Here is a 22,147-nt window from a genome sequence, read left to right as displayed (position 1 = left end):
TATTAATAGCTTGATAAAACATTTTATTTATCCTCAATTTCCACATATATGCATAGGCTTTACATAGTTAGATGGGAATATATAGTTTTATATTTATTTCAATATAATGTATGATAAGGTTACATATTCTTCACTGAAATGGTCCTCTAGATTTTTCTCTAACTTATTTACCTTTGTTAACTTAATTTTGCGTTTTGTTGGACACTTTGCTTATTGTTTTCATTCAATATTTTGAGAAAGGATTATTTTGTAGTAGTTTTTTTTAGGATTTATTTATTTTCTATTTATGTGAGAAAAACTGTAGTATAGGCCTGTGGTACATGGGGAGGGGTTGAAAGGACTCATCAGAGACATAGTGGGGAGCAGAACAGGGAGATCTACTGACATAGGTGGCTGAGGGGAACAGCAGGTAAGTCAGGGGAGGTCTGCTTTGCCATCATTTGCCATGATCCCTGGCAGGAATCAAACTCAGGCCCCACCAGTGATGGCACTGAGATTTAACTATTAGGCCACCAGGGAAGCCCATGCAGAAAAGTATTTATTCAGGGTTATGCTCTCAAAAGAGAAGGCTAAGAGAAATAAACATAGTTTTGGTGTTTATTATCAATTCATAAATATTTACTACAATGGTTCCACAAATTCACTCGAAAAACAATACTATTATTACTTCAATATTCATCTCATTTGGTGGGGGGGGTATTAGAAGTATTACAAATATTTTGGTACTTATTAGGTTTTACTTCCTGGAGGAAGAGTCAACTTTTGCATCCATAAGCTTTTTTTTTTTTTTAAACTAGTAGTTTCTTCGAAGTGAATTGATTGCTCTTATGCTTTCTTTCTTTTTATTATAGTATGAATTGTTTTTGGAAGGGTTTTTTCCTGGGTGTCTGCACACACGCATGCGTGCATGTGCCTGTGTGTGTATGTGTCCATCAGGGATGGGAAGAGCCTAAGTGGTGGCGGTACACAGGTGAAGTGGTGGTAGAAATTTCATGGGGACTATACCCAAGATGATAAAGCATACATTTGATGAAAATGAAGAGTGGGGCCCTTCCTGGTAGAACAGTGATTTAAAGAGCAGCACTAGGAAGCTAGTTACAGCTGCTTTAGCACTAATTCAATCCAGGCCAGACCTCTCCCCTCTTCAGTGTACTTTGTCAGTCTGCCTTTTCTGCTCCCCACTCCGTCTCTGGAAAATCCCTTCACTGCCCCAGCACCCCTGGCCTGTAACCCAATTCTGTATGCATAAATAAATAAATCTTTTAAAAAAATGAAGAAAGATGTTAAAACTATATAAAATAATAAAAAGGAAATTAAATATTACAAATTAGACTTAACAATTTTTAGAAAAACTTTATATAAATATTGACCTATTAGTGAAAAGCAATAAAATGAGGGGGAACATTGAAGAGCAATTCTTGATGAAATAGAAGAACACTGGATTTTGACTCACTTTCTCATCAGTAAAGTGGAGTGAGACTCTGAGGCTGCAGTTCTGCCCTCATTAAGGGGCCGCTCCTCAAACACTGTCCTGCCTCCCATAAACTGCACCTGCACATCAGAAAAGGTCCAAAACCTAGGATTTGAGGGTGTTGAGTCAATTAGGGATGAGATAACCAGGATCCAACTGAGGACATGTAAAGCAGATGGTAATACTTCTGCCATTTTCATCATCAAAAAAGATGAAATTTGCTCATTGAAATTGCCTTCTGTGGTCTTTGCCCTTGGGGAGGAAAAAAGGTTCAACTTGACATTTGTCTAAGCCCTGTTTCAGAGATCTGTTACTGGATAGTAAAACTAAGGATTACTTGTTAATAATACTATTATTGCCATCATTGTTGTCATATTTCTTATGGTTGTGAGTTGACATGGTTTGATGAGGTGGTTCTTTCATAGTTGCCATCAAAGGATGGCTATGGCTGGACAAATACATCTGGAGGTTGATGGTGGCCAATGACTGGCACTTGATGTCTCCAAGTCCTGATACCACCAGCACAATTCTTAGAGATGTCCAAGGGTAAACTCTCGTTCATGTTATTTTCTCGTGTCTTTCCTTGCAAGTTGATAACAAATTCAGATTCTGACTTCAAAAAATATAAACCTGAAATGTTTCATTGTCTTTCACATATATCTAGAAAATCTTTTTTCTCATTTATGTGTCATCTCTCCCCATTATGATCAGAGGGCAATGCTATATTCTAGTCTTTTCATTGATCTGAAAGTCTAGCATGGAGCCAGGTCATATTGGAAGACTTAGATACTATTCACTAAGTACCTAAAGTGACTGAAAAGCTGACCAAATGACTAATTCCTCAATTTAGGAAAATAAGTATAATGAGCCTTTGAATAAGCAAAAAACACATTTGTTTGCCAGCATGTTTTCGGTGTATCATATTTCCACAACCCCTGCCAGTCTTATCAGATATCTGTCAAATAAAAATGAGAGCTATTTTATAGGTTGTTAGTCTATAATTAGTATAGACTAATTATAATAATATAGAGGTAATTTGATATCCTAGAAGTAACATTTTAAGTTGTCGTACTCATTTGTTTTTACTTAGCCTCATCCTGTTTCACATAAAGCAGGTGCTGTTTATGTAGCTTTTTCAAAGTCACTATACTTGAGACTCATTGTAGCTTACAAAACAGAAAGAAGTCAGTTCATTCATGTATATTTCTGTTTGGTTCTCTATAGAGCTTTAGCATTGAATCCTGACATTGAATATAAGTATTTATTATTATCTGATTCAGTGCATCAGCCCCCAACAAGCCAACAAACAAAGCATAACTCCTGATTTTCTATTTTCTGATGTAAAGGTATCAAAATATCCAGCGAACCATTGCAACAGAGAGGCCTGAAGAAGATTCTGGCAGCCAAAGTTGTGAGCAGATCCCAACAGGAGGTGGCACTGGAGGTGGTGGGAGTGACTCGGAGGCCGAATCTTCTCAGTCAAGCTTAGGTATGGGGACAGGGCCCCCTGGCTCTTAGGATGACATCCAGTGGCTTTGGGACAGCATGTGAGTCTCTTGTGGAGGACCACTTGTTAGTGTGTGTAGAGAGAAGTGTAATGAGTGGGTGGAGAAGAAAGAGGTTTGGTGCCAATTGAGGTGAAGCAGGAAGAAGAGAAATGGATTTATAGTGTACAGAAACTCAGCATCAAGGGCAGGACTCTGGAGACAGAATAGGTTTGCTATGGTTCTTACGATTCAAGGTGGTTTTTTCAGTAGTTTAATCATTTCTTGTAAGTACATTTATTTGTTGGTGCCCTAAGGGTTTTCCCTGTACAAATAAAACATTCAGAAAATGCAGTCTACTTCAAAGGAACCACAGGAATAATTACTTATCTGCAGTGAAAATATAAAGCAATTTTCCCAAGGGAGAAACTTGCAAGTAAAGTTTGTCTAACAGTGTGGTTATGCTCATCGCTATCTAAATAGCAGTTCACAAATAACTAGTACTTGGCTCACCACCAGGGTGAAACTGCATGGAATTCAAGAATATTCAAACAGCATAGGAGACAAGCTTCTGCTTTGTGTACCTAGTAGTCTAGCTTTCAAGGTGATTTAAGCTTATGACATCCTAATAATATACTTCATTTTTTTAATTGGGTTAAATGATGGCAAATTTATTTGCAAAAAGGAAGGTCATTGAACAGTCTAAGCAAGTTGGCATGTGCCTCAAGTCCAGCCGGTCCTCAGCTTTCTGTGGCAACTTTGAGTACTGCACGTTTTCAGGCAGCTTCTAAATACACATGCAGAATTTTACCAACAATTTTACCTCTATTCTTTTCATCTGTTATCAGATATAGTGACTAAATGGAGTAGCTTGGCTTTTTCTATTATTAATTTATGTGCCTTTCTGAGGGAGATATGGTAAAAGTATTTCATTTCATAAAATAATTAGAAGCATGGGGAAAATAAGTATACTTTTCTGGGTTTAGTATTGGATTAGTTGGTATTTGTTGTTGTAACAAAACAAATCCAAAACTGAATAGCTTAAACTCATAATCATGTACTTCCCCCACAACTCTTCAGGTGGACAATCTGAGCTGAGCTAGTTGGTTACTCAGGACATCAGCTGTCAAAGCAGATGTGGGTTGGCTGACTGGAGATGGCCTCAGCAGGGGATCCCACCCTGCTCTGTATGACGTTTTCTCTTGCAATAGGCCTCTTAAAACCTGACCTCAAATCTAGCATGTGTCACCTCTACCAACTTCTGTCTGATGAAGCAAGGGGTCAGCATGATTCAATAAACTGCAGTGCCGTGTAGATGACTGTGGACACAGGGCAGAGAGGATGTGTGGTTCTTTCTGCAAATAATATATGAGCAAAGTATTTTTCTTGAGTTCAATGACTTCAGTCTACCTGAAGCTATACAGGAAGATCATTAGAATATACTAATTCTTAACTGACATACACATGTTGATATGCTATCTGTTCAGATAACTTTGATAGCTGTTTAGATCACTTTAAAATAGCAGTTTGCTGTCACTGTGAAGGTAAAAACTGTGTGCTGCCAGTGTGGAGAGAGTAGTATTATGTTTTAAATTACTTTTTTTCAATATACTGTGTTGCTTTGCTTCACTTTTTCCAGATATGAGGAGAGAAGGATCACTTTCTCCAGTAAACTCACAAAAAATCACATTGCTGCTACAGTCCCCAGCGGTCAAGTTCATCACCAACCCTGAGTTCTTCACTGTTCTTCATGCCAATTATGTGAGTGCTCCACAATGCAAGAGAGCCAGGCCTGGCATCTGTCAAGATCCAAAATACAATTTACAAAGCTATTTGACAAATTAAAGAGAGAATAATTTAAGCAGTGCAAGAAAAAATATAAGAATGTTCAGTCCATTCTTTTTAATATCTGTGATTCTCCCCAATTGAAAAGGATGGATTTGGAAATGTTATTTCTTCTTGAGGTTTTTGGAAAGCTCATATATATTAATATCAGTGCAGTGAAAGTCATTTGCAAATAAGTGCATACTTTTATGATTGTTATAAATTTAAAGGAACAAAATTATGAAATAGATTTATTTTAGCCTAAATCATTTTACAAAAGTACTTTCATTAAAGAAACTTTAAAATAGATTTATACTAGATAGCTTGATTTCTTTTTATTGTAATTAGTTTCAAATGTCATCCTTAAGATACATTTGATATGACTTTTACATACGGAGTTTTTTCATTTCTATATGGAGGTGTTTTAAAGAGAACAATAGTGTGGTGTCATTTCCTTCAGACAACAGTCACTTCCTGTATTTCAAGCATAGATCTGAGGACTGGAGTCACAATCACAAGTTAGGATAACAGTAGGAGGTTCCCACTTTGTGTAACAACGTACACATAAAAAGAGCGCAGTACCTTTCCCCCAGAGAGGAACAAAAAGCTCTAGAAATACAGGGTGGATCACTGGGAATCATTTCTATGGTAGGACATTAGAATTGAGTTTTGAATGTTTAAAATGAGTGCAGAGAGAGTTACAGGTAAAGGGAGAGGAGACATAACTCTGAAGGGTCTGTGTGGTTGGATCATGGTGACAGGCAAAAGTGGGAAGAGGAGCTTAAAATTAGTCAATGGCTGTCCCTAGTAGCTCAGCAGGTTAAAACATAACACTAAGAAGCTAGAGCCACTTCAGCATGAGTTCAATCCCCACCCTGGAGGTGACCCACATGGCATGGCAGACCTCTCCAGACCTGCCCACTTCTCCCCTCAGCACTGTACTTCATCAGTCGGCCTGTTCTACTGCCCACTCTGTCTCTGGTGAATCCTCTCACCACCCCTGAACCTCTGGCCTGTACCCCAGTTCTGTATTCATAAATAAATAAATCTTAAAAAAAAATAGCCAAATGCCTGGCAAGTCATTAAAAGGAACCCGACCTTCTTTAGTAGGATGCAAGAAACACCAGTAAGATTGGGGTGGCATGCCCCTGGTGATTGGTAGAAGCATTTTCTCTGGCAGAGTAATAGAGAGAGTCTGAGAGGCTAGATTAAAGAGAGACTAACTCAACTTCAAAAATGAGAGATGATCACTGCTTGACTTAGGAAACAACTAGGAACTTGCAAAGAAATGACTTACTTCAGGATATATTTGTGTGCCACTTCAGTAGTGCCTGAGACTATTATGATTGAAATGGGACAGTAACTAAGGACTCAAGAAAATCTGAATCTTTTCTATTTGAGCACCTAAGTTAGATGGTGACTTCAATAAGCAGGTGAAGAAGACTAATTAAGTGATGAAGATGTGGAAGGCAGAGGAAACCAGTGTTTAGCAAGTTTTATTTAAGATGACTCTGTGATATGCAGTGGTCCCACAGGTCCCAGAACTGCTCCCCAGTGGTACAGGCATGAGGCATAAAAAGGGACAATAAAAATAAATCTGACATCCTCAGCTTTGAGCACCAGGGCAATGGCGACTTCCTCACACTGCAAGCAGTCTGTCCATTCCCCATATATTCATCAGGTCTGTGTACCATAAGGTTGTCATTTGACAGAATTTAAAACTTTAATTTCTTCTCATCCTCTAATCCCACCACATTAAAAATTTTTTATGTGGAATTCAAAGGAGTGATAGATCCTTGCATCCCAGTCTTAAATCCCCAGAGACACTAAATTAGTATTCTTAGTTATAGACATATAAGTTGACCAAGGACAGGTTGGTGTAGTTACTGAAGTGTTGGATTGGAGGAAGGATCTCAGAAATGTCAAGATATACTCAAGAGAGCCTAGCACTTGTTCTGAGAAAGAGGAAAACTAGAGAAGAAAAGAGGTAGAGGTAGGGGAGTTTTTGAGAGGTTGATGAGGTCCAAGGTGCTGAGCAGGGGGTATAATGGGAATTCCATACAAGTCTCCATGTATGTTTATGATGTGATTTACTTTAGTAAGATGCCTGTTTCAGATGCCTCCATCTCAAGACTGACAAGAAATTTCTGTGTAGTAATCATATTATACTATGTTGAGATGCTCAAAATGTACTTACTATGTGTTTCTCTAATCCCCCCTACCCCGAATGGCCTGACCCCACCTCAGAGTGCCTACCGAGTCTTCACCAGTAGCACCTGCTTAAAGCACATGATTCTGAAAGTCCGGAGGGATGCACGGAATTTTGAACGCTACCAGCACAACCGGGACTTGGTGAATTTCATCAATATGTTTGCAGATACGAGGCTAGAATTGCCCCGGGGCTGGGAGATCAAAACAGACCAGCAAGGAAAGGTGAGTAATATACTGTGGATCTCTCACCCACAGAAACAGAAATGAGGCATTTCCCTAGAGGAGAAGAATCAGGAGGAAGTGAGAGTAGAGTTGGTATCTCAAAGATGTGCTATTGGCCACCAAGAAAAAGAGGTGGTAAGTGTCCACAACAGGGTTTCTGTCCCATGTATCGTAGAATGTTTAGCAGTATCCCTGGCCTCTGCTCACTGCTACCAATAGCACTCCTACTAAGTATGACCTTTCTGTAGCCCTTAGAGGAAAGTGAATAAATCATGCCCAGTGGAGAACTACAGTTAAAGCAGTGCAAAACCTGGGGAACAGATCAATGTGTGCTCTCCTTTGTCCTCATGATTGCAAGACACCCCTCAGGCTCAGGGAGCAACAGCAGGGCTTATTAACAAAGGGGTAATCAGGCAAAAGAAAAGAGCTTCTAAGGTCACAGTGGCCAGACGTCCTACCCTAGAGTGTCCATGGCAAACCAAAGGCTATTTATTGCAAGTTGCAATGTCTCTTCAACAAAAGCCTGGAGGCACAGAGGTAAATGGTCAACCAGGTTCCAAGGACCTCAGTAGCTGGAGATCACAGGTTGTGTGCTGAGATGGCACTATAACCACCAGCCACACCACCCAAAGGCCAAACTGACCAGAGCCAGATGTGAGACCAGAGTGTATTAAAGGCAATAGCATCAGGAGGTGGTGCTGGAGGATCAGTAACAGTGGATAGCTCTCAGAGAGCTGGACATGGGGCAATAGTGCCAGTCACAGACAGGGCAGTAGTGCCAGTCACAGGGCAGAAGTACTGGTCAGCAGGCAATGGTGCCAAAGAATAGGGACCAGTGTTACAGCCTGATGAGAGCTGTTGGCATATATACAACAGACAGTTCTTTTAAAGACACCAGGCACAGGCCCATCGTGTCATTTGATAGGCAATGTCAGGAGCAGAGCCAGAGACAAGACTGGTGAGGCTCTAGCTTGAAGCAGAGATCAGATTCAAAGGCCTAGGTCCTAATCTGTCTCCCAAATGAATTTTTCTGTGACGGTCTTTCCAAGAGAAGGTCCAGATGAGTCTGATGACCTCTCAAATCTCAGCTTGCATTCCCTCCAGGTTTCTTTCTTTCAAGCCTGATTGGTCCATTTAGGATTCCAGCTGTTTGACAGTACAGGTCAAGCTTGAATCTGATCAGCCTCTTTATAATGGACCACACACAATGGTCACATTATAGACACTTATGGGCACTCATAACTTTGTCTTTTTATAATGCCTTTTATTCAAAAGTGATACCTAGGCCTACTGTCCAGACCTGAACTATGCTGAGGTCAGGCAGGCAATTTCTGTGATCACCATTGTCAAAACAGGCCACGATGGCCTGGGGAATACCAGTGCAGTCCTAGGCCATGTTGCCATCAGTTTGGAGCTTGCAAACAATTCTGTTCAATGACAGTGCTTTGTTTTTGCCTCCATAGACAGCTAACTCCATCCATGAGATAATAATTTAAAGGAGAATAGTATTTTTGATAACTTGTGATTTCCCTAAGACTTCACTTCCCATTAAAACAACCTGGTAAATAAGCACAGGCTGTATTTAACCAAAATTGATGTGACATTAATTGAAACTGATCTTTCTCAGTGCTGCTTTGGAAATATAACTCAAGGTGTTTTTTTCTCTATTACCATCAATCATCTCAAAATATTTATAGGACAGGTCAAACACTTTACTAAAGAGTTGTCCCTGTGTAATATTTTATGAGCTGTGGTAGAGAATACTTCTTAGCTAAAGTATTGTCTCTCAGAAGGAATCATCATTATTCAACTCCTTTTCTCTATGATTGTAATCCTCAAAAATCTTTTAAGTGCTCTGATGGGTTTCATTGTCTCTGGGACTCATAAACCCCTCTCCCCTAAAACACCTTAGCATCAGCATCCAGACTGGTGTATATACAGAACTAACGTGTTCACTAATACAAATCCCTTGGTATAAATGAAGCACTATGGCAGCACATCTGCAGTGGGGAGTGTTGGAGGGAAATGTCTTATGTATCAGAAAAGTCCCTATAGTCAGAATCTGTCCCCCTGTCTCTACTGGGAGAATGTATTGCTTTATACTGGGGGACTTTATGATAAATACAGAGTGAGAGATAAAGCCTGAGCAGGAACAGAATGTTAAAGGACATCTTACCAGACTGGAGCACCCTGCCTCATCTCAGCACTGCAGCACCTCAGTTGGCACATTACATTCATTGCTTCACCACAATGCCAAGGGGGCAACACATGAATCAAGCAACAGAAAGACAGTGTTTATTATGCCAGTGACACATCCTATTGCAGATAGCTTGCTTAACCTTGGATTTCCATGACTGCAGCTCTCACACCAGGTACAAACAGCAGGGAGCCCAGGAAGCATCCAAATGCCATCAGCCCAGGTTGTCAATAGTACTCATCGTGTCTTGGCCAGCATACTAGTAGAAAGCATAACCACTGAAACATGCACCATCCCTTTAGTTGTTTTGGAATGCTCATTAGGGAAGTTTTGGTAAGAGATTTCCCCCTAATTCTGTTTAGTATTATGGTTTCAAATTCAAGAAAGAAAAAAAATATAAATCTGAATGAGGAAACATGAGTACTTTTAGTTATGACACAAACGAGCTACATGAGTACTTACACACATGTGCACAGTATTCGCTCTGATTGCCTGTTTACTGAGCATGCATACACAGACTCACAGGTGGCAAACAAAATTTCTGAGAGGTATACAATGTACTGAGTTACTGAGGGGAAGTAACCTTAAATTTCAATGCTCTATCACAATGAAGAACAATGGAGGAAAAACAGGAGTATGAAGACATGAATACAAGGACTGACCATTCTCATTCAAAGTGTGTGAACCTGGGGAAAATCATTTTACGTTTATGAGCCTCCCTTTGCTTATCAAAAAGTATCAGTAATGCTACTACTGCCTTTGTTTTTAAACAAAGGTAAAGAGTAAACAAACTAATGTGGAAATTCATGACAATATCATAGTATCTGCTATTCTTTCACATTATGTTAAAGGAAATATTCACAAAAAAAGGGGGGGAGGAGGGTCAAAAATGACAACTTGGGAAAATCAAAGTGTACCAAATTGTTAAAACCAATTGATAATGGGGTGGAGATAGGCTTTGAAAAATGTTTTTGCACTATATTAAGAATCTCAACCATACCTGGAAAAAACATGCCCCATAGGAGACAGGGATCATGGAATATCACCCACTGAAAAATGGTGAAACAGTAGTTCACTATGCAAAATTCAGCTTCATAGATGGATGGAGCTTGTTCCAGAATACTAGATTGTCTTCTTATATCTCATTCTGGCTAATCTACTTCTTGTTTTATCAGCATAGAGGCAAAAACCTTCACTTTTACTCTGCACTATGGTAGGAATAAAAAGGCTGGGACTGAGTGGTTTAGAATCTTTCAATGTATAGTTGCCATCACAGAGAACAAAGATAAGGTGTCTGAGAGCAGAGGCACATAGGACTAGAACAAAGAATACAATGGTTTCTTACCTTCTCACTAAGGCTTCCTGTAACCACAAAATGTAATGCCACAACTTTTACCAAGATCCCTGAACCCATGTGTTCCACTCTATAATTTGTTTGATGTATTCTTTTGTCCACATAATAGTGAAATCACAAAGCCTTCAAGACAAAGACTAATGAAGGATGGTAAAAGCAAGTACAATAAAGCTACTCCCATCAGGTTTTCAACAGAAACTCAAAAAGCAAACAGAGAATAAGTGATGTTGTAAAAAAAAAAATCAAATATAAAACAGATGAACTAACAACGCTATAAAGAGAAAGATGTTCTTTCAAGTATCAGTAATAAAGAAAATCCTCCCCAGACAAACAGAAGTGGAAGGAATTTATACCTTTTAGTTATGAGGAAGATATAACATTCATCAGTACTTCAATATTTTGCACCAAATGAAGTATCAAATAAATAAAGCAACCATTAACAAATACAAAAGCAGACATTGACAGTAACACCATATTAGTAGACAACTACAACACCACAATTATATCAATGGACAGATAAACCAGACAGAAAATTCACAAGGAAACACTTGTCTGGAGTTAAGAGTTATTTCACATTTTTTATGAGATATAAAACTGAGTACACCTTTTTCCTTAGGTACACATGAAACATGCTAGATTGGAGACCACATGCTGAGACATAAAACAAGGGTCAATAAATTTGTAATTTTAATATTAAATTTTAATTTCATAATTTTAACTTCATAATTTTAATAAATTCATAATTTCATATCAAGAATCATTGCTAATCATAATGGTAACAAACTATAAATAACCACAAAAAGAAAATGGGAAGAACCTCGAATATATGGAAACCAAGCAACATGCTACCAACTGATTATTGGGCTTAAAAAATAATAAAAAATACACAGAAATACATTAAAATGAAGATGTGAGCAACCAAATCCTATGAGTCACAGCAAAAGCAACATTCAGAAAGAATTATACAGCAATGCAGGTCTACATCAAGAAACAAGAAAGATCTCAAAAAACAATGAAACCCAACTTATTCAGGGACTAGAAAAAGAAAGACAAAAACAATATCCAATTAAAGAAGGAAATAATGAACAATTGGACTGGAAATAAATGAAAAGAAACAAAAATTTCAAATGTCAGTAAAACCAAATGTTGGGCCTTTTAAAATATAAATAAAGAGACAACATCTAGTTAGACTCACTAATAAAAAAAAAGGAGAAAAATATAATGAGCAGAATGAGATATAACAGAAAATTGATAGCAGACAACTCAAATATACAGAAGATTAACCAAGACTATTATGCCCATCATACTATGACCATCATTATTCCCTTAAACTATACCAAATTGTAAACAAGTACAATAAAAGATACAAAAATATTTTTAAAAGAAACATCATGCTCATTTAATGGAAATAATGTTTCGATATGGTCTTTTTTTTTTTACATTATTCTTCATTTTATACATTTTTTCATCTCAGTGTAATCCCCATGGACTTCCCATTACCATGTAGGATTCTGTGCTCTCAATATGGTCAATTTTAATAGTGTCATTTAGAAATCATTGTATTTCAATGTGATTTATATGGAATTATATATATCATTATGTACATGTACATGTGTCACTCTAAGTTTTGATAAAGTGCTCCATTTAAATAAGTGCTAGCAAATATTTCAATGATGATTGTCTCTCAGCCTTTGGCTAAGATCAAGTGCAAATCTTTCAATTAACATACAGACATTGAAAAATGAGTTTCAAGAAAATGGAGATAGAAAGAACATACCTAGACAAGATAAAGACTATAACAAACCCACAACTGACATCTCACTCAGTGAAAATCTAAAAGCTTTTCCTCTATGAATAGGAGTAAGACAAATTTGTATACCTTGCCACTGCTTATCAACATAGTATTTGCAGTACTAGCAATTAGACAAGGGAAAGATATGAAAGAAATCCAAACTGGGAGAGAAAAACTGTCAGTACTTGTAGATAAAATGATAATGTACATAGAAAAGCATAAAGACTCCTCTAAAAAATAACTAGAGACAAGGGCCCTCCCTGGTGGTACAGTGGGTTAAAGAAGCTAAAGCCACTTCTGCACAAGTTCAGTCCCTACCACGAGGTGACCCACCTGCCATGGCAGACCTCTCCTGACCACCCTCTGCTCCTCTCAGCAGTGTACTTCATTGATCTGCCTCTTCTGCTCCCACACTGCCTCTGGTGAATCCTCTCACTTCCCCTTCTGACCTGTTCCCCAGTTATGTGTGCATAAATAAATAAATATCTTATAAAATAATGACTAGAGACAAAAGAGCACAAAGAAGTGACAGACTGCAAAATTAATACACAAAAATCTGCTTCATTGCTATACACAAACAACAAAGTATATGAGAGAAAAAATTTTAAAAATTGGCCCATTTTTAATAAAAAATTAATATCTAGAAATAAATTTAACAAAGAAATGAAAGAACTGTATAATAAAAATTATAAGACTATAAGTTGTAGAAGACACAGAGAAATGGGAAGATATTCCCTGCTCATAAATTTGAAGAATAAGCATTAAAGTTGTCATCTCATTCAAAGCAAAATACAGATTCAGTGAGATACCTAACAAAGTATCAGTGGCATTCTTCAACAAAAGAGTGAACATTAGTGACATTATGGAACCACAGACATGAATAACCAAAGCAATCCTGTCAAAAAAAGAATGGACACATCAAACTCCAAGACTTCAGACTATGCCATAAAGCTGTAGTTATCAGAATATTATCGTACTAGAATGAAAACAGTCATACAAACCAGTGAAATGGAATGAAAAGACCTGGGCCCACGTTTATATGGATAGTTACTCTATGACAAAGCTGCAAAGAATACACAATGGGGAAATAAAGTCTCTTAAATAAATGGTGTTAGTAAAACTGGACAGTCATATGCAAAAGAATGAAACTAGAGGACCATTTCACACTATACACAGAAATTAACTCAAAATGAATAAAAGACTTGGATTTAAGACTTGAAACTGTAAAATACATAGAAGAAAACTTAGGCAAAACACTACACACATCATTGACTTCACAAATACCTTGATTTCTCAACTCCAGAAGCAAGAAAAGTAAAAACAAAAATGAGCAAATGAGATAACCTCAAACTCAAACGTTTTCACACAGAAAAGCAAATTATCATGAAACTTAAGACATTGTAGATTGGGAGAAGATGGACATATGTCATACATTTCACAAGGGGCTAATATTCAAGACCTACAAAGAACTCATACAACTCAACAAAAAGAAAACTATTCCAATCAATATATAGGGAGGAGAGCTGAATATATAAATTCCTCCAAAGAAAATATACCAATAGCTAGTAGACACATTAAAAAGTAGTATTCATCATTACCTATTTTCAGAGAAATGTAAATCAACAGCACTAAGAGATACTATCTAACGTCCAAACACTAATTCTAAGGGATATATGCACTCTGATTTTCATTGTAGCACTATTGACAATAGTTAAGGAAACAACTTAACTGTCCAATGACAGATGACTAGATAAAGAAGAGTGATATACATAAGCATAGAAGACTACTCAGCTATAACAAGAGATAAAATGAAACTGAAATTTGCAACAAAATGGAAGGACTGAAGGAAATTGTGCTAACTAAAATAACTCAGCAGGTAAAAGAAAATACCCAGTTATTTCACTCATGTGGAATATCAAGAAAGAAAACAAGGGCTATAGAAAAGTAAATCAAAACCAGGCCTAATAATATGACAGTCTACATTCAGGTTACCTAATTAGAGGCTTGGGGATGAGAACAAAGATGATAGGGGTCCCAAGGACAATTCTGGGTGCTTTAGTGTTGGGTATGGTATGATAACTTATTTGTGAAGAGGCATAAATTTATTCCTCTCTAAAGCACATGCAATGTTGTAAACCAATGTTATCTTAATAAAAATTAATACAAAATAAAAGCAAGGCGAGGAATAAATGTGACTGGACCCTACTGATTTCCCTATTGACTTCATTTCATTCAGTGTGCTTTTTTTTTTTTTTTACTGGTCTGTCTACAGTCTTTCTTTGTGGACCACAACAGTCGAGCTACTACTTTCATTGACCCCAGAATACCTCTTCAGAATGGCCGTCTTCCCAGTCATTTGACACATCGACAGCACCTCCAGAGGCTCCGAAGCTATAGCGCTGGAGAGGTAACACCGCCATCTTCCCCTGCTTCATCATTCACAAGTGTATAGGCCCTGCCTCTTGTGCAGTCAGATCTATTTCCTAGACACTGGACTTAATGTTGCTTGGTCTTTAATGGGTTCAGTTCGATCCATATGGCTTTGTACAGGAATAAATGGTAATGGGATCCCCACTTAACTCATTATACCATCTTCAGATAAACTTCCTCTGCCTTTCCTTTTGTCCTACACAGATGTCCTACAAAGTATCAGTCTAGTTGAAAGAAAATTGAAAATGCAGTGTCAGGATACCTATACTACTGGAGCTGAAACTATTTATTTGTTTACATCATTCTTCATTTTGTGCATTTTTTCATCTCAATTGTAATCTCCATGGACTTCCCGCCATCAATTCACCCATGTGCCATCACATTCCAGTGCACTCTTTCCACCCCAGTCCCCATCCCATCCCCTCTTCCATTCCCATACAATATCTCTGATTTATAGTTGTTTGTTGTTTTCAGTTTTACTATTACATTTGTTTGTCTCTCTCTCTCATTTTTCCCTTGATCCCTTGTGCTCCTGCTATGAGTGAAGCCATCCAGTATTTTTCTTTATCTTTCTGGCTTATTTCTCTAAGCATGATGCCTTCCAACTTCATCCATGTTGCTGCAAAAGGCATGAGTTAATCTTTTTGCTTGCTAAGTAATATTCCATTATGTATATGTACCACATCTTCTTAATCTAGTCCTCTATTTTGGGACATTTGGGTTGATTCCACATCCTCCCTGTTGTAAATAGACCAGCAATAAACATGAGGGGGTGAGGTCTTTTTGATTCAATGGTTTTGTGTCCTTTGGGTAGATACCTAGGAGTAGAATTGCTGGGCCATATGGAAGCTCTATTTTTAGCCTTTTGAGAAACCTCCAAACAGTTTTCAATATGGAAAGCTAATTTTTGACAAAGGAGCAAAGAATATGCAATGGAACAAAGAAAGTTTTTACAGCAAACGATGCCAGGAAAACTGGACTGCTACATGCAAAAAAAAATGAAGTTAGACTACAACTCACACTATGCACAAAAAACAACTCGAAATGGATTAAACAACTAGACATAAGACTCAAAACCATAAAATATCTAGGAAAAAAAAGTAGGTAAAACACTACATGACATACACCTCAATATCTTTAAGATACATCACCCAAAACAAAGATAGTGAAGGAAATGATAAACAGCTGGGACTACGTCAAGTTAAAGAGCTTCTGCACAACAAGAGAGACACTACAAAAAAAACAAAGAGACACCCCACTGACTGGGAGAAAATATTTACACACAGTACTAATGACAAAGGACTGATTATACAAAGGTATACAAAGAGCTGATTAAATTCAACAAAAAAATAAAATTAAAAACCCCATCAAAAAAATGCTACAAAGATATTTCTCCAAAGAAGAAATGCAGATGATCAACAGACATATGAAAAAAAATGCTCAACATCACTTGTAATAAGGGAGATGCAAATTAAAAGCACAATAAGATACCATCTCACACCAGTGAGAATGGCACATCTTAAAAAAACAACTAGCAACAACAAATGTTGGTGAGGATGTGAGATAAAGGAACTCTCCTGCACTGCTGGTGAGAATGCAAGCTGATACAACCACTATGGAAAGCTGAAACTATTCTTAAGGCATACTGGTTAAATGTGAACTGCTATGCAGTGCATAATTGACTAGACTTCTAAATCTTCATAGATCCTGGAAAGTTTTCAGTGATATGTGAATAGACTAAAAACTGGGGTAATCAGCCTCATTAACCCCCTGTTCCCATCCTATCTTGTACACTCCTGGTTTTATATATTCTGTCACCACTATGGTCACCTTCTGTTGTATCATGAATGGCTGTTACCTTTCTTAAGCATTGCATTCATTGCCGTTATGACTACTTTTTTACATCCCATACTCTTTCCTCCTTTTTCAAATCAAAACTCAAAAACACAGCTCTTTTCTTTCAGCCAGTTCCTAACAATATGAGCAAATTATTTTTATGTTCTGATTGACACTTCCCAAGTATCCTTATCTTCTTTTCTAATATGAAGAAATATGGCAACAAGAACACATTAAGCAGTTTTATACCTGCATTACAATGAGAAAAAAGTGGACAAAGTAGTGTAAGAAGAAAATAAATATATGTGTGACCCCCCACAGAGAGTTACATTGGACATTTCAGAAGAAAACAGGAAAATAATCTTCCTACCTAACAAACTCCAGAGAGAAAACAAAGAAAGAGCCTATTGCTCTATTGCTGGTATATTGCCACGAGTTTTACTGAAATCCTAGTGTATAAAAAGAAACTCTACTCCTTTATCAAGAGGATGATCCATATATATTGAGAGAAATAATATTTCAACCCAGGTTACTTGTGTTTTAATACCAGTGTGGTAAAAAGGATTTTTTCATTCATTGGGTCATCTTAGGTGTGATTGTTTTAGAATAAAATCATGAGCATATAACTGTTTGTTTCTGTGTATGTGACCATACAGAGAAGGACTTACACACATTCCTGAATATATGTGAGTGTGAGAACCAGACATGTAGGGACAGAGACATTTCATAGACCACAGAAAACAGTGTCCCAACTTCCCAGGTCAACATACATAGTCCCCCTTCTTTTGTGGCACCTTTCAAACACTTCAGAAAGTACATTTGCTATCTTGGAATAGCAAATAAATGCAAAAGTCTGTATCAACTGTAAATATGCCATTTTCATTTATCCATGTTCTTTAATATTAAGGAATTTTAATATTTATTTAGATCAACTATACATAATAAAAGAATCTGAGTACTTCAGATAGATTCGCTGTTAATAAAATATAACAGCTAATTATTCAAATGTAAATTGAATCCATAGATATAGATATCTTCCATTTAAAAGAAATGAATCTGAAAATATATTTTTAAAAAGGTTAAAGGATTTTTATACTATATTAAGAAACCACAAAATAAAAAAGGGACCAATAAAAGTGTATCTTAGAAGTCTTTTCAAGAAACTTTATAACCAACAGCCACTTAGACTGGCTTATTCACTTAAGGATCATTGGAGATGACTCGTGTTCTAGGTCTTAAAATCAAACTTGTTCCCCGACCTCCTTGGTGGCGCAGTGGGTTAAAGCACAGCAATAAGAAGCTATAGCTACTTCCACATGAGTTCTATCCCCACCTGCCCCAGAGGTGATCTCTCCTGACAGACCCGCTGCTCCCCTCAGCTGTATAGTTCTTCAGTCGGTCTGTTCTGTGGTCTGTTCTGTCTCTGGTGAATCCTCTCATGGCCCCTGCACCTCTAGCCAGTATCTCAATTCTGTATAAACAAATAAATCTTAAAAAAAAAATCAAACTTGTTCCACCCAATCCAAGACCCTGAATTTATCCAAATTGTAGAAACATTTTGTTAAAGCTATTTTTTTGAAGATTTATTTATTTATTCATTCAGAATTGGGGTACAGGCCAGAGATGCGGAGGGTGAGAGAATTCACCAGGGACAGAGTGGGGTGAAAAACAGGCAGATCTACGAAGTACACTGCTGAGGGGAGAAGCAGGCGGGTCAGGAGAGGTCTGCCTCGCCATGGGGGTCTCCTCCGGGGCAGGTGGGGATCAAACTCATGCAGAAGTGGCTTAAGCTTCTTAGTGCAGTGCTTTAACCCACTGCACCACCAGGGAGGGCCCTCAAATTGTAGAAACATTTTTTTACCACCCATCCACCAAAATACCTTCCATTCAGATAACAACAGCTTTAATTGCTGACTCAACCTTCTCAAATTTTAAAAATGCTTATATCGCTTCATCATTAGGAGTACCAGGAATTTCAAATATCACACATTTTCCATATTTGCCATGTTTTTGCACATTCTTCATTGCTTTCAACTTCCAAATCTTCATCTACCTCTCCTGCCACCAACCATGTTCCTTAGGACTACTTTATTAGGACACCTAAGTATTTCAGTTAATGGATTTGAATCTGACTTCTTGGATGCATCTGGAAACACTGGTGGTGGGAAAGATCCACATTTCTCTGTGGCATCACCCACAATAATTTTGCCTTCTCTCTTGCTTGTCTTTTCTACTGGTAACTCTGTTCAGTCCTTGTTCATGCTTTCCAAGATCCTGGCCTTTCCAGAAGCCATATTTCTGCATGATTTTATGTGCAACTGTGCCACCCATGTTGGCATGGAAGGAGTTGCCCAGCCCAGTGGGAGATCTGATTCTGTCTGGTTCCTCATATACAGTGAGAGAGATAGCAGCCTTGGAAGACTGTGAGTGAGGTCTTTAATCCTCTTCATAAGGAAAATCTTGGGGTAACTCTTCATCTTTCTGTACAAAAGAAGTAGAAAGTACAATGGCAGCTCTGCCCATACTTTTTTTTTTTCTCCTATCTCATTCAAAATCTGCATCTTCATCAGAATTTTTATCTCGTCATCTTGAAAACCTACTAGCTTCAAGTCTGTCTTGTGACTCTTTTCTCTCTCTTCTACTTATTTTTTTTCTCTTTCTAGCTCCCACTGTCTGTCATTCCTTTCTTTGGCACTTCACTCCTTTCTCATAATCATTAGGAAACATCGGATCATATTCATCAGCTAAGGGAATCAAAACTTTTCTTGCAGAAAATCCACAGGGAAAAGGATCTTTGAAGCCAGCTGCTGTATGTGGTGGGGTGTCCACAAACCACCAGTCATCTGAAGAGCCGCCTCTCTTTAGGTGGATGGACTGGGGCAAGGACTGTATTTTGTTTTGTCCTCTGGCTTTGTGCATGAATGAGAGCTGCCTTCTTCATCTAGAACTGAGATTATAGAAATTTGAAATTTTGGGGACAACCCTTTGTTTATGAGTCACTGGTCTCTACTCCCAGGTCATCATACTGTGACATGTTTTCAGTTTACTGCCCACCCGCCCTGTCTACTCTCCCATGGGCAGTGTCTGCACACCCGGCCAAGGTGATGTGGAACCTGAGGGTGGACACATGGCATAGACACTTGGGCCAGTCCCACAACCAGCTGAAAATATAAATATTCTAAAACCTTTCTTTTGAAAGAACAAGAACATCAATATGATTCAGTAGTCCAAGCACATTACATTGAATATCATATTAATGACAAAATGTCACCAGTATTAGCCAAGAAAGGCTCTGATACAAAATGGCAAAAGGGCATTAATGCGCATCAGTTATCTTTATATTTCCTATTTTACCCATTCTCTAGTTGACTCTATTCATAAAGTTTTCAAAACTCTCCCATCCCTCTATTCACCCTCCCTTCTGGTAGCTTTGCATTGTCACATGGGAAACCAAGGAAAGCAACAGAGAGAAAACCTGGGAGGCAGAAGATATATTATCCAGAGATATTACACCAGATATAACAATGACCGAGTTTCTATGGAAACATATCTGGTTTTTTTTTCCTGTGGCAACATGTAACCTAAGTCTGTTTATTACATTTGAAGCCAGAGCAAAAATGTACACACAGTTAAGTAACAAGATAAATTATAATATGAGTGGGTGTCAAGAGAGTTGTTAAAACAAGTGCCACAGAAACTTAAAAGAAACTTAAGGCAAGGGATTTTTTTTTAAAACAAGTCACCAAAAATAACCACAAAACAAAATAACTCTAAATACTTCAAAATGCTCCTAGGTGGTAACACTACTTTGGCTGAGAATCATACTTTACAGCTCATAAACTAAAATGTCAAGAATTTAAGTCACACATGGAAGGTAAGTCAGATTTCCTAACTCCTAGCCCAGTGTAAACTAGTATTTTTAAAGGAAGACAACAGCTAAAGACAATAAGAGGAAGAAGGGCTGTGGCTAACAGATTTGAGAGAGAAAGGCCCTGTAAGAGTCACTACCACAAACCATATGTAAGGTAAGAAAGTTCTAAGTCATGAGGCAAAGAGACAGCCAAGAACACCAGTTAAAAGAAGACTCCAGGAAGCTGACATCAGACTTGTCTGAAGAAACACCATGGGCAAGAAGAGAAAGGAGTGACATATTAAACTACAAGACAACAAATGCCAACTAAGAATACATCACCTTTTGAAGCTCTTCTTCCATTATGAAGAAAAAGTAAAGGCCATTTTAGACAAACAGAAACTCTAGAAATTCATTACATCTACTCCCCGAGTACAAGAAAAAAAAAAGTAAACCATGAAAAGAAAGGAAGGAACCCTACCATTGCAAGAATATTGAAATCTACACTACTAGAAGACAGTTGGATTAAGTAGATTAAAGAATAAATTAAATACTTTGAGTTGAATGACAATGAAGACACCACTTTCCATAATTTATGGGATGCAACAAAAGCAGTAATAAAGTACATAATAATGCAGTCTTACTTCAAAAACAAGAAATCAAAGAAAAAACCTAATCACCTATATCACAGGACTAGAAAAGAAATAACCAAAAAGCAGAAGAAAGAAAATAATAAAAATCAAAGTACAGCTCTCTCTCTCGCTGGGGAAGGAGCTCTCCCGACATCGTGACTCAGTGTGTTCAGTCAGCCTAGCCTTAAGGATCATAAAGATTTGGAATCAGCTAAAGTACATGATTAAGACTAGCATGAAATACACTTGGGCATACAACCACCTAATGGCAATTCATGATATAATAGAAAGACCTTGTGAACCCAAGTGGCATTTGGGTATCTGAGACAGAAGGTCAACACTTTCCTCTGAGCCATCCCTTGAAACAATGTGGAGAATGTGGCCTAGACACATTCTTGATGGTGGGGGGGGGGACTTCCGGAAGATGGCGAATAAAGATGCCAAGATCACCGCGTCCAAGCCTGCATAGGAATTGAGGACTGAAAACGGACTATAGACTCACTTACTACAAGTTTCAACACAAAACACCCTGGACTCACTAGAAGGTAGATAACTGAGAGGGAATCTGGGATTGGGGAGTTCCCAGAAGGGAACTCTGGGGAAAACCCAGGCCCCTGGAAGTTCCTCGGGCTGCAGGGACGGCTTTGCCCCACGCTGAACCCTGGAGGTAAAGCTGGACAGCTCAGCTCAGTGAGTGGAGCCCAGGCTGCAGAAAGACTGCAAATCTGATCCTCAAAAACTGGGTGAGGGAAAAACCGCTGAAACTGCAGATCCAATCAGGAGCACCTGGGCACCACGCAAAGCCCCTGATCAGCTCGACCAGCTCGGGAACCGGCAAGATAGC

General features: G+C 38.1%; 1 protein-coding gene and 1 pseudogene across 6 annotated transcripts in view; one reads left to right on the top strand and one right to left on the bottom strand.

Annotated features, from left to right (window-relative positions):
* The window catches only part of HECW1 (HECT, C2 and WW domain containing E3 ubiquitin protein ligase 1), a 426,246-nt gene that overhangs the window by 303,953 nt on the left and 100,146 nt on the right, over positions 1 to 22,147 (top strand). For all 6 annotated transcript variants that reach the window (XM_012720822.1, XM_004676647.2, XM_012720820.1 and 3 more), the window contains 4 exons: positions 2,818 to 2,960; positions 4,595 to 4,716; positions 7,027 to 7,212; positions 14,828 to 14,962. In XM_012720822.1, coding sequence (XP_012576276.1) covers positions 2,818 to 2,960; positions 4,595 to 4,716; positions 7,027 to 7,212; positions 14,828 to 14,962 — 586 coding nt within the window. The remainder of the gene's footprint in view (positions 1 to 2,817; positions 2,961 to 4,594; positions 4,717 to 7,026; positions 7,213 to 14,827; positions 14,963 to 22,147) is intronic.
* On the bottom strand, positions 18,324 to 19,855 carry LOC101635517 (annotated as a pseudogene).

This window comes from Condylura cristata, unplaced genomic scaffold (genome assembly GCF_000260355.1).
Source record: "Condylura cristata isolate star-nosed mole 26May11 unplaced genomic scaffold, ConCri1.0 scaffold00005, whole genome shotgun sequence".
NCBI lineage: Eukaryota > Metazoa > Chordata > Mammalia > Eulipotyphla > Talpidae > Condylura > Condylura cristata.
The sequence above is the reverse complement of the archived record's forward strand: the minus strand, read 5'-3'. Positions and strand labels throughout refer to the sequence as shown.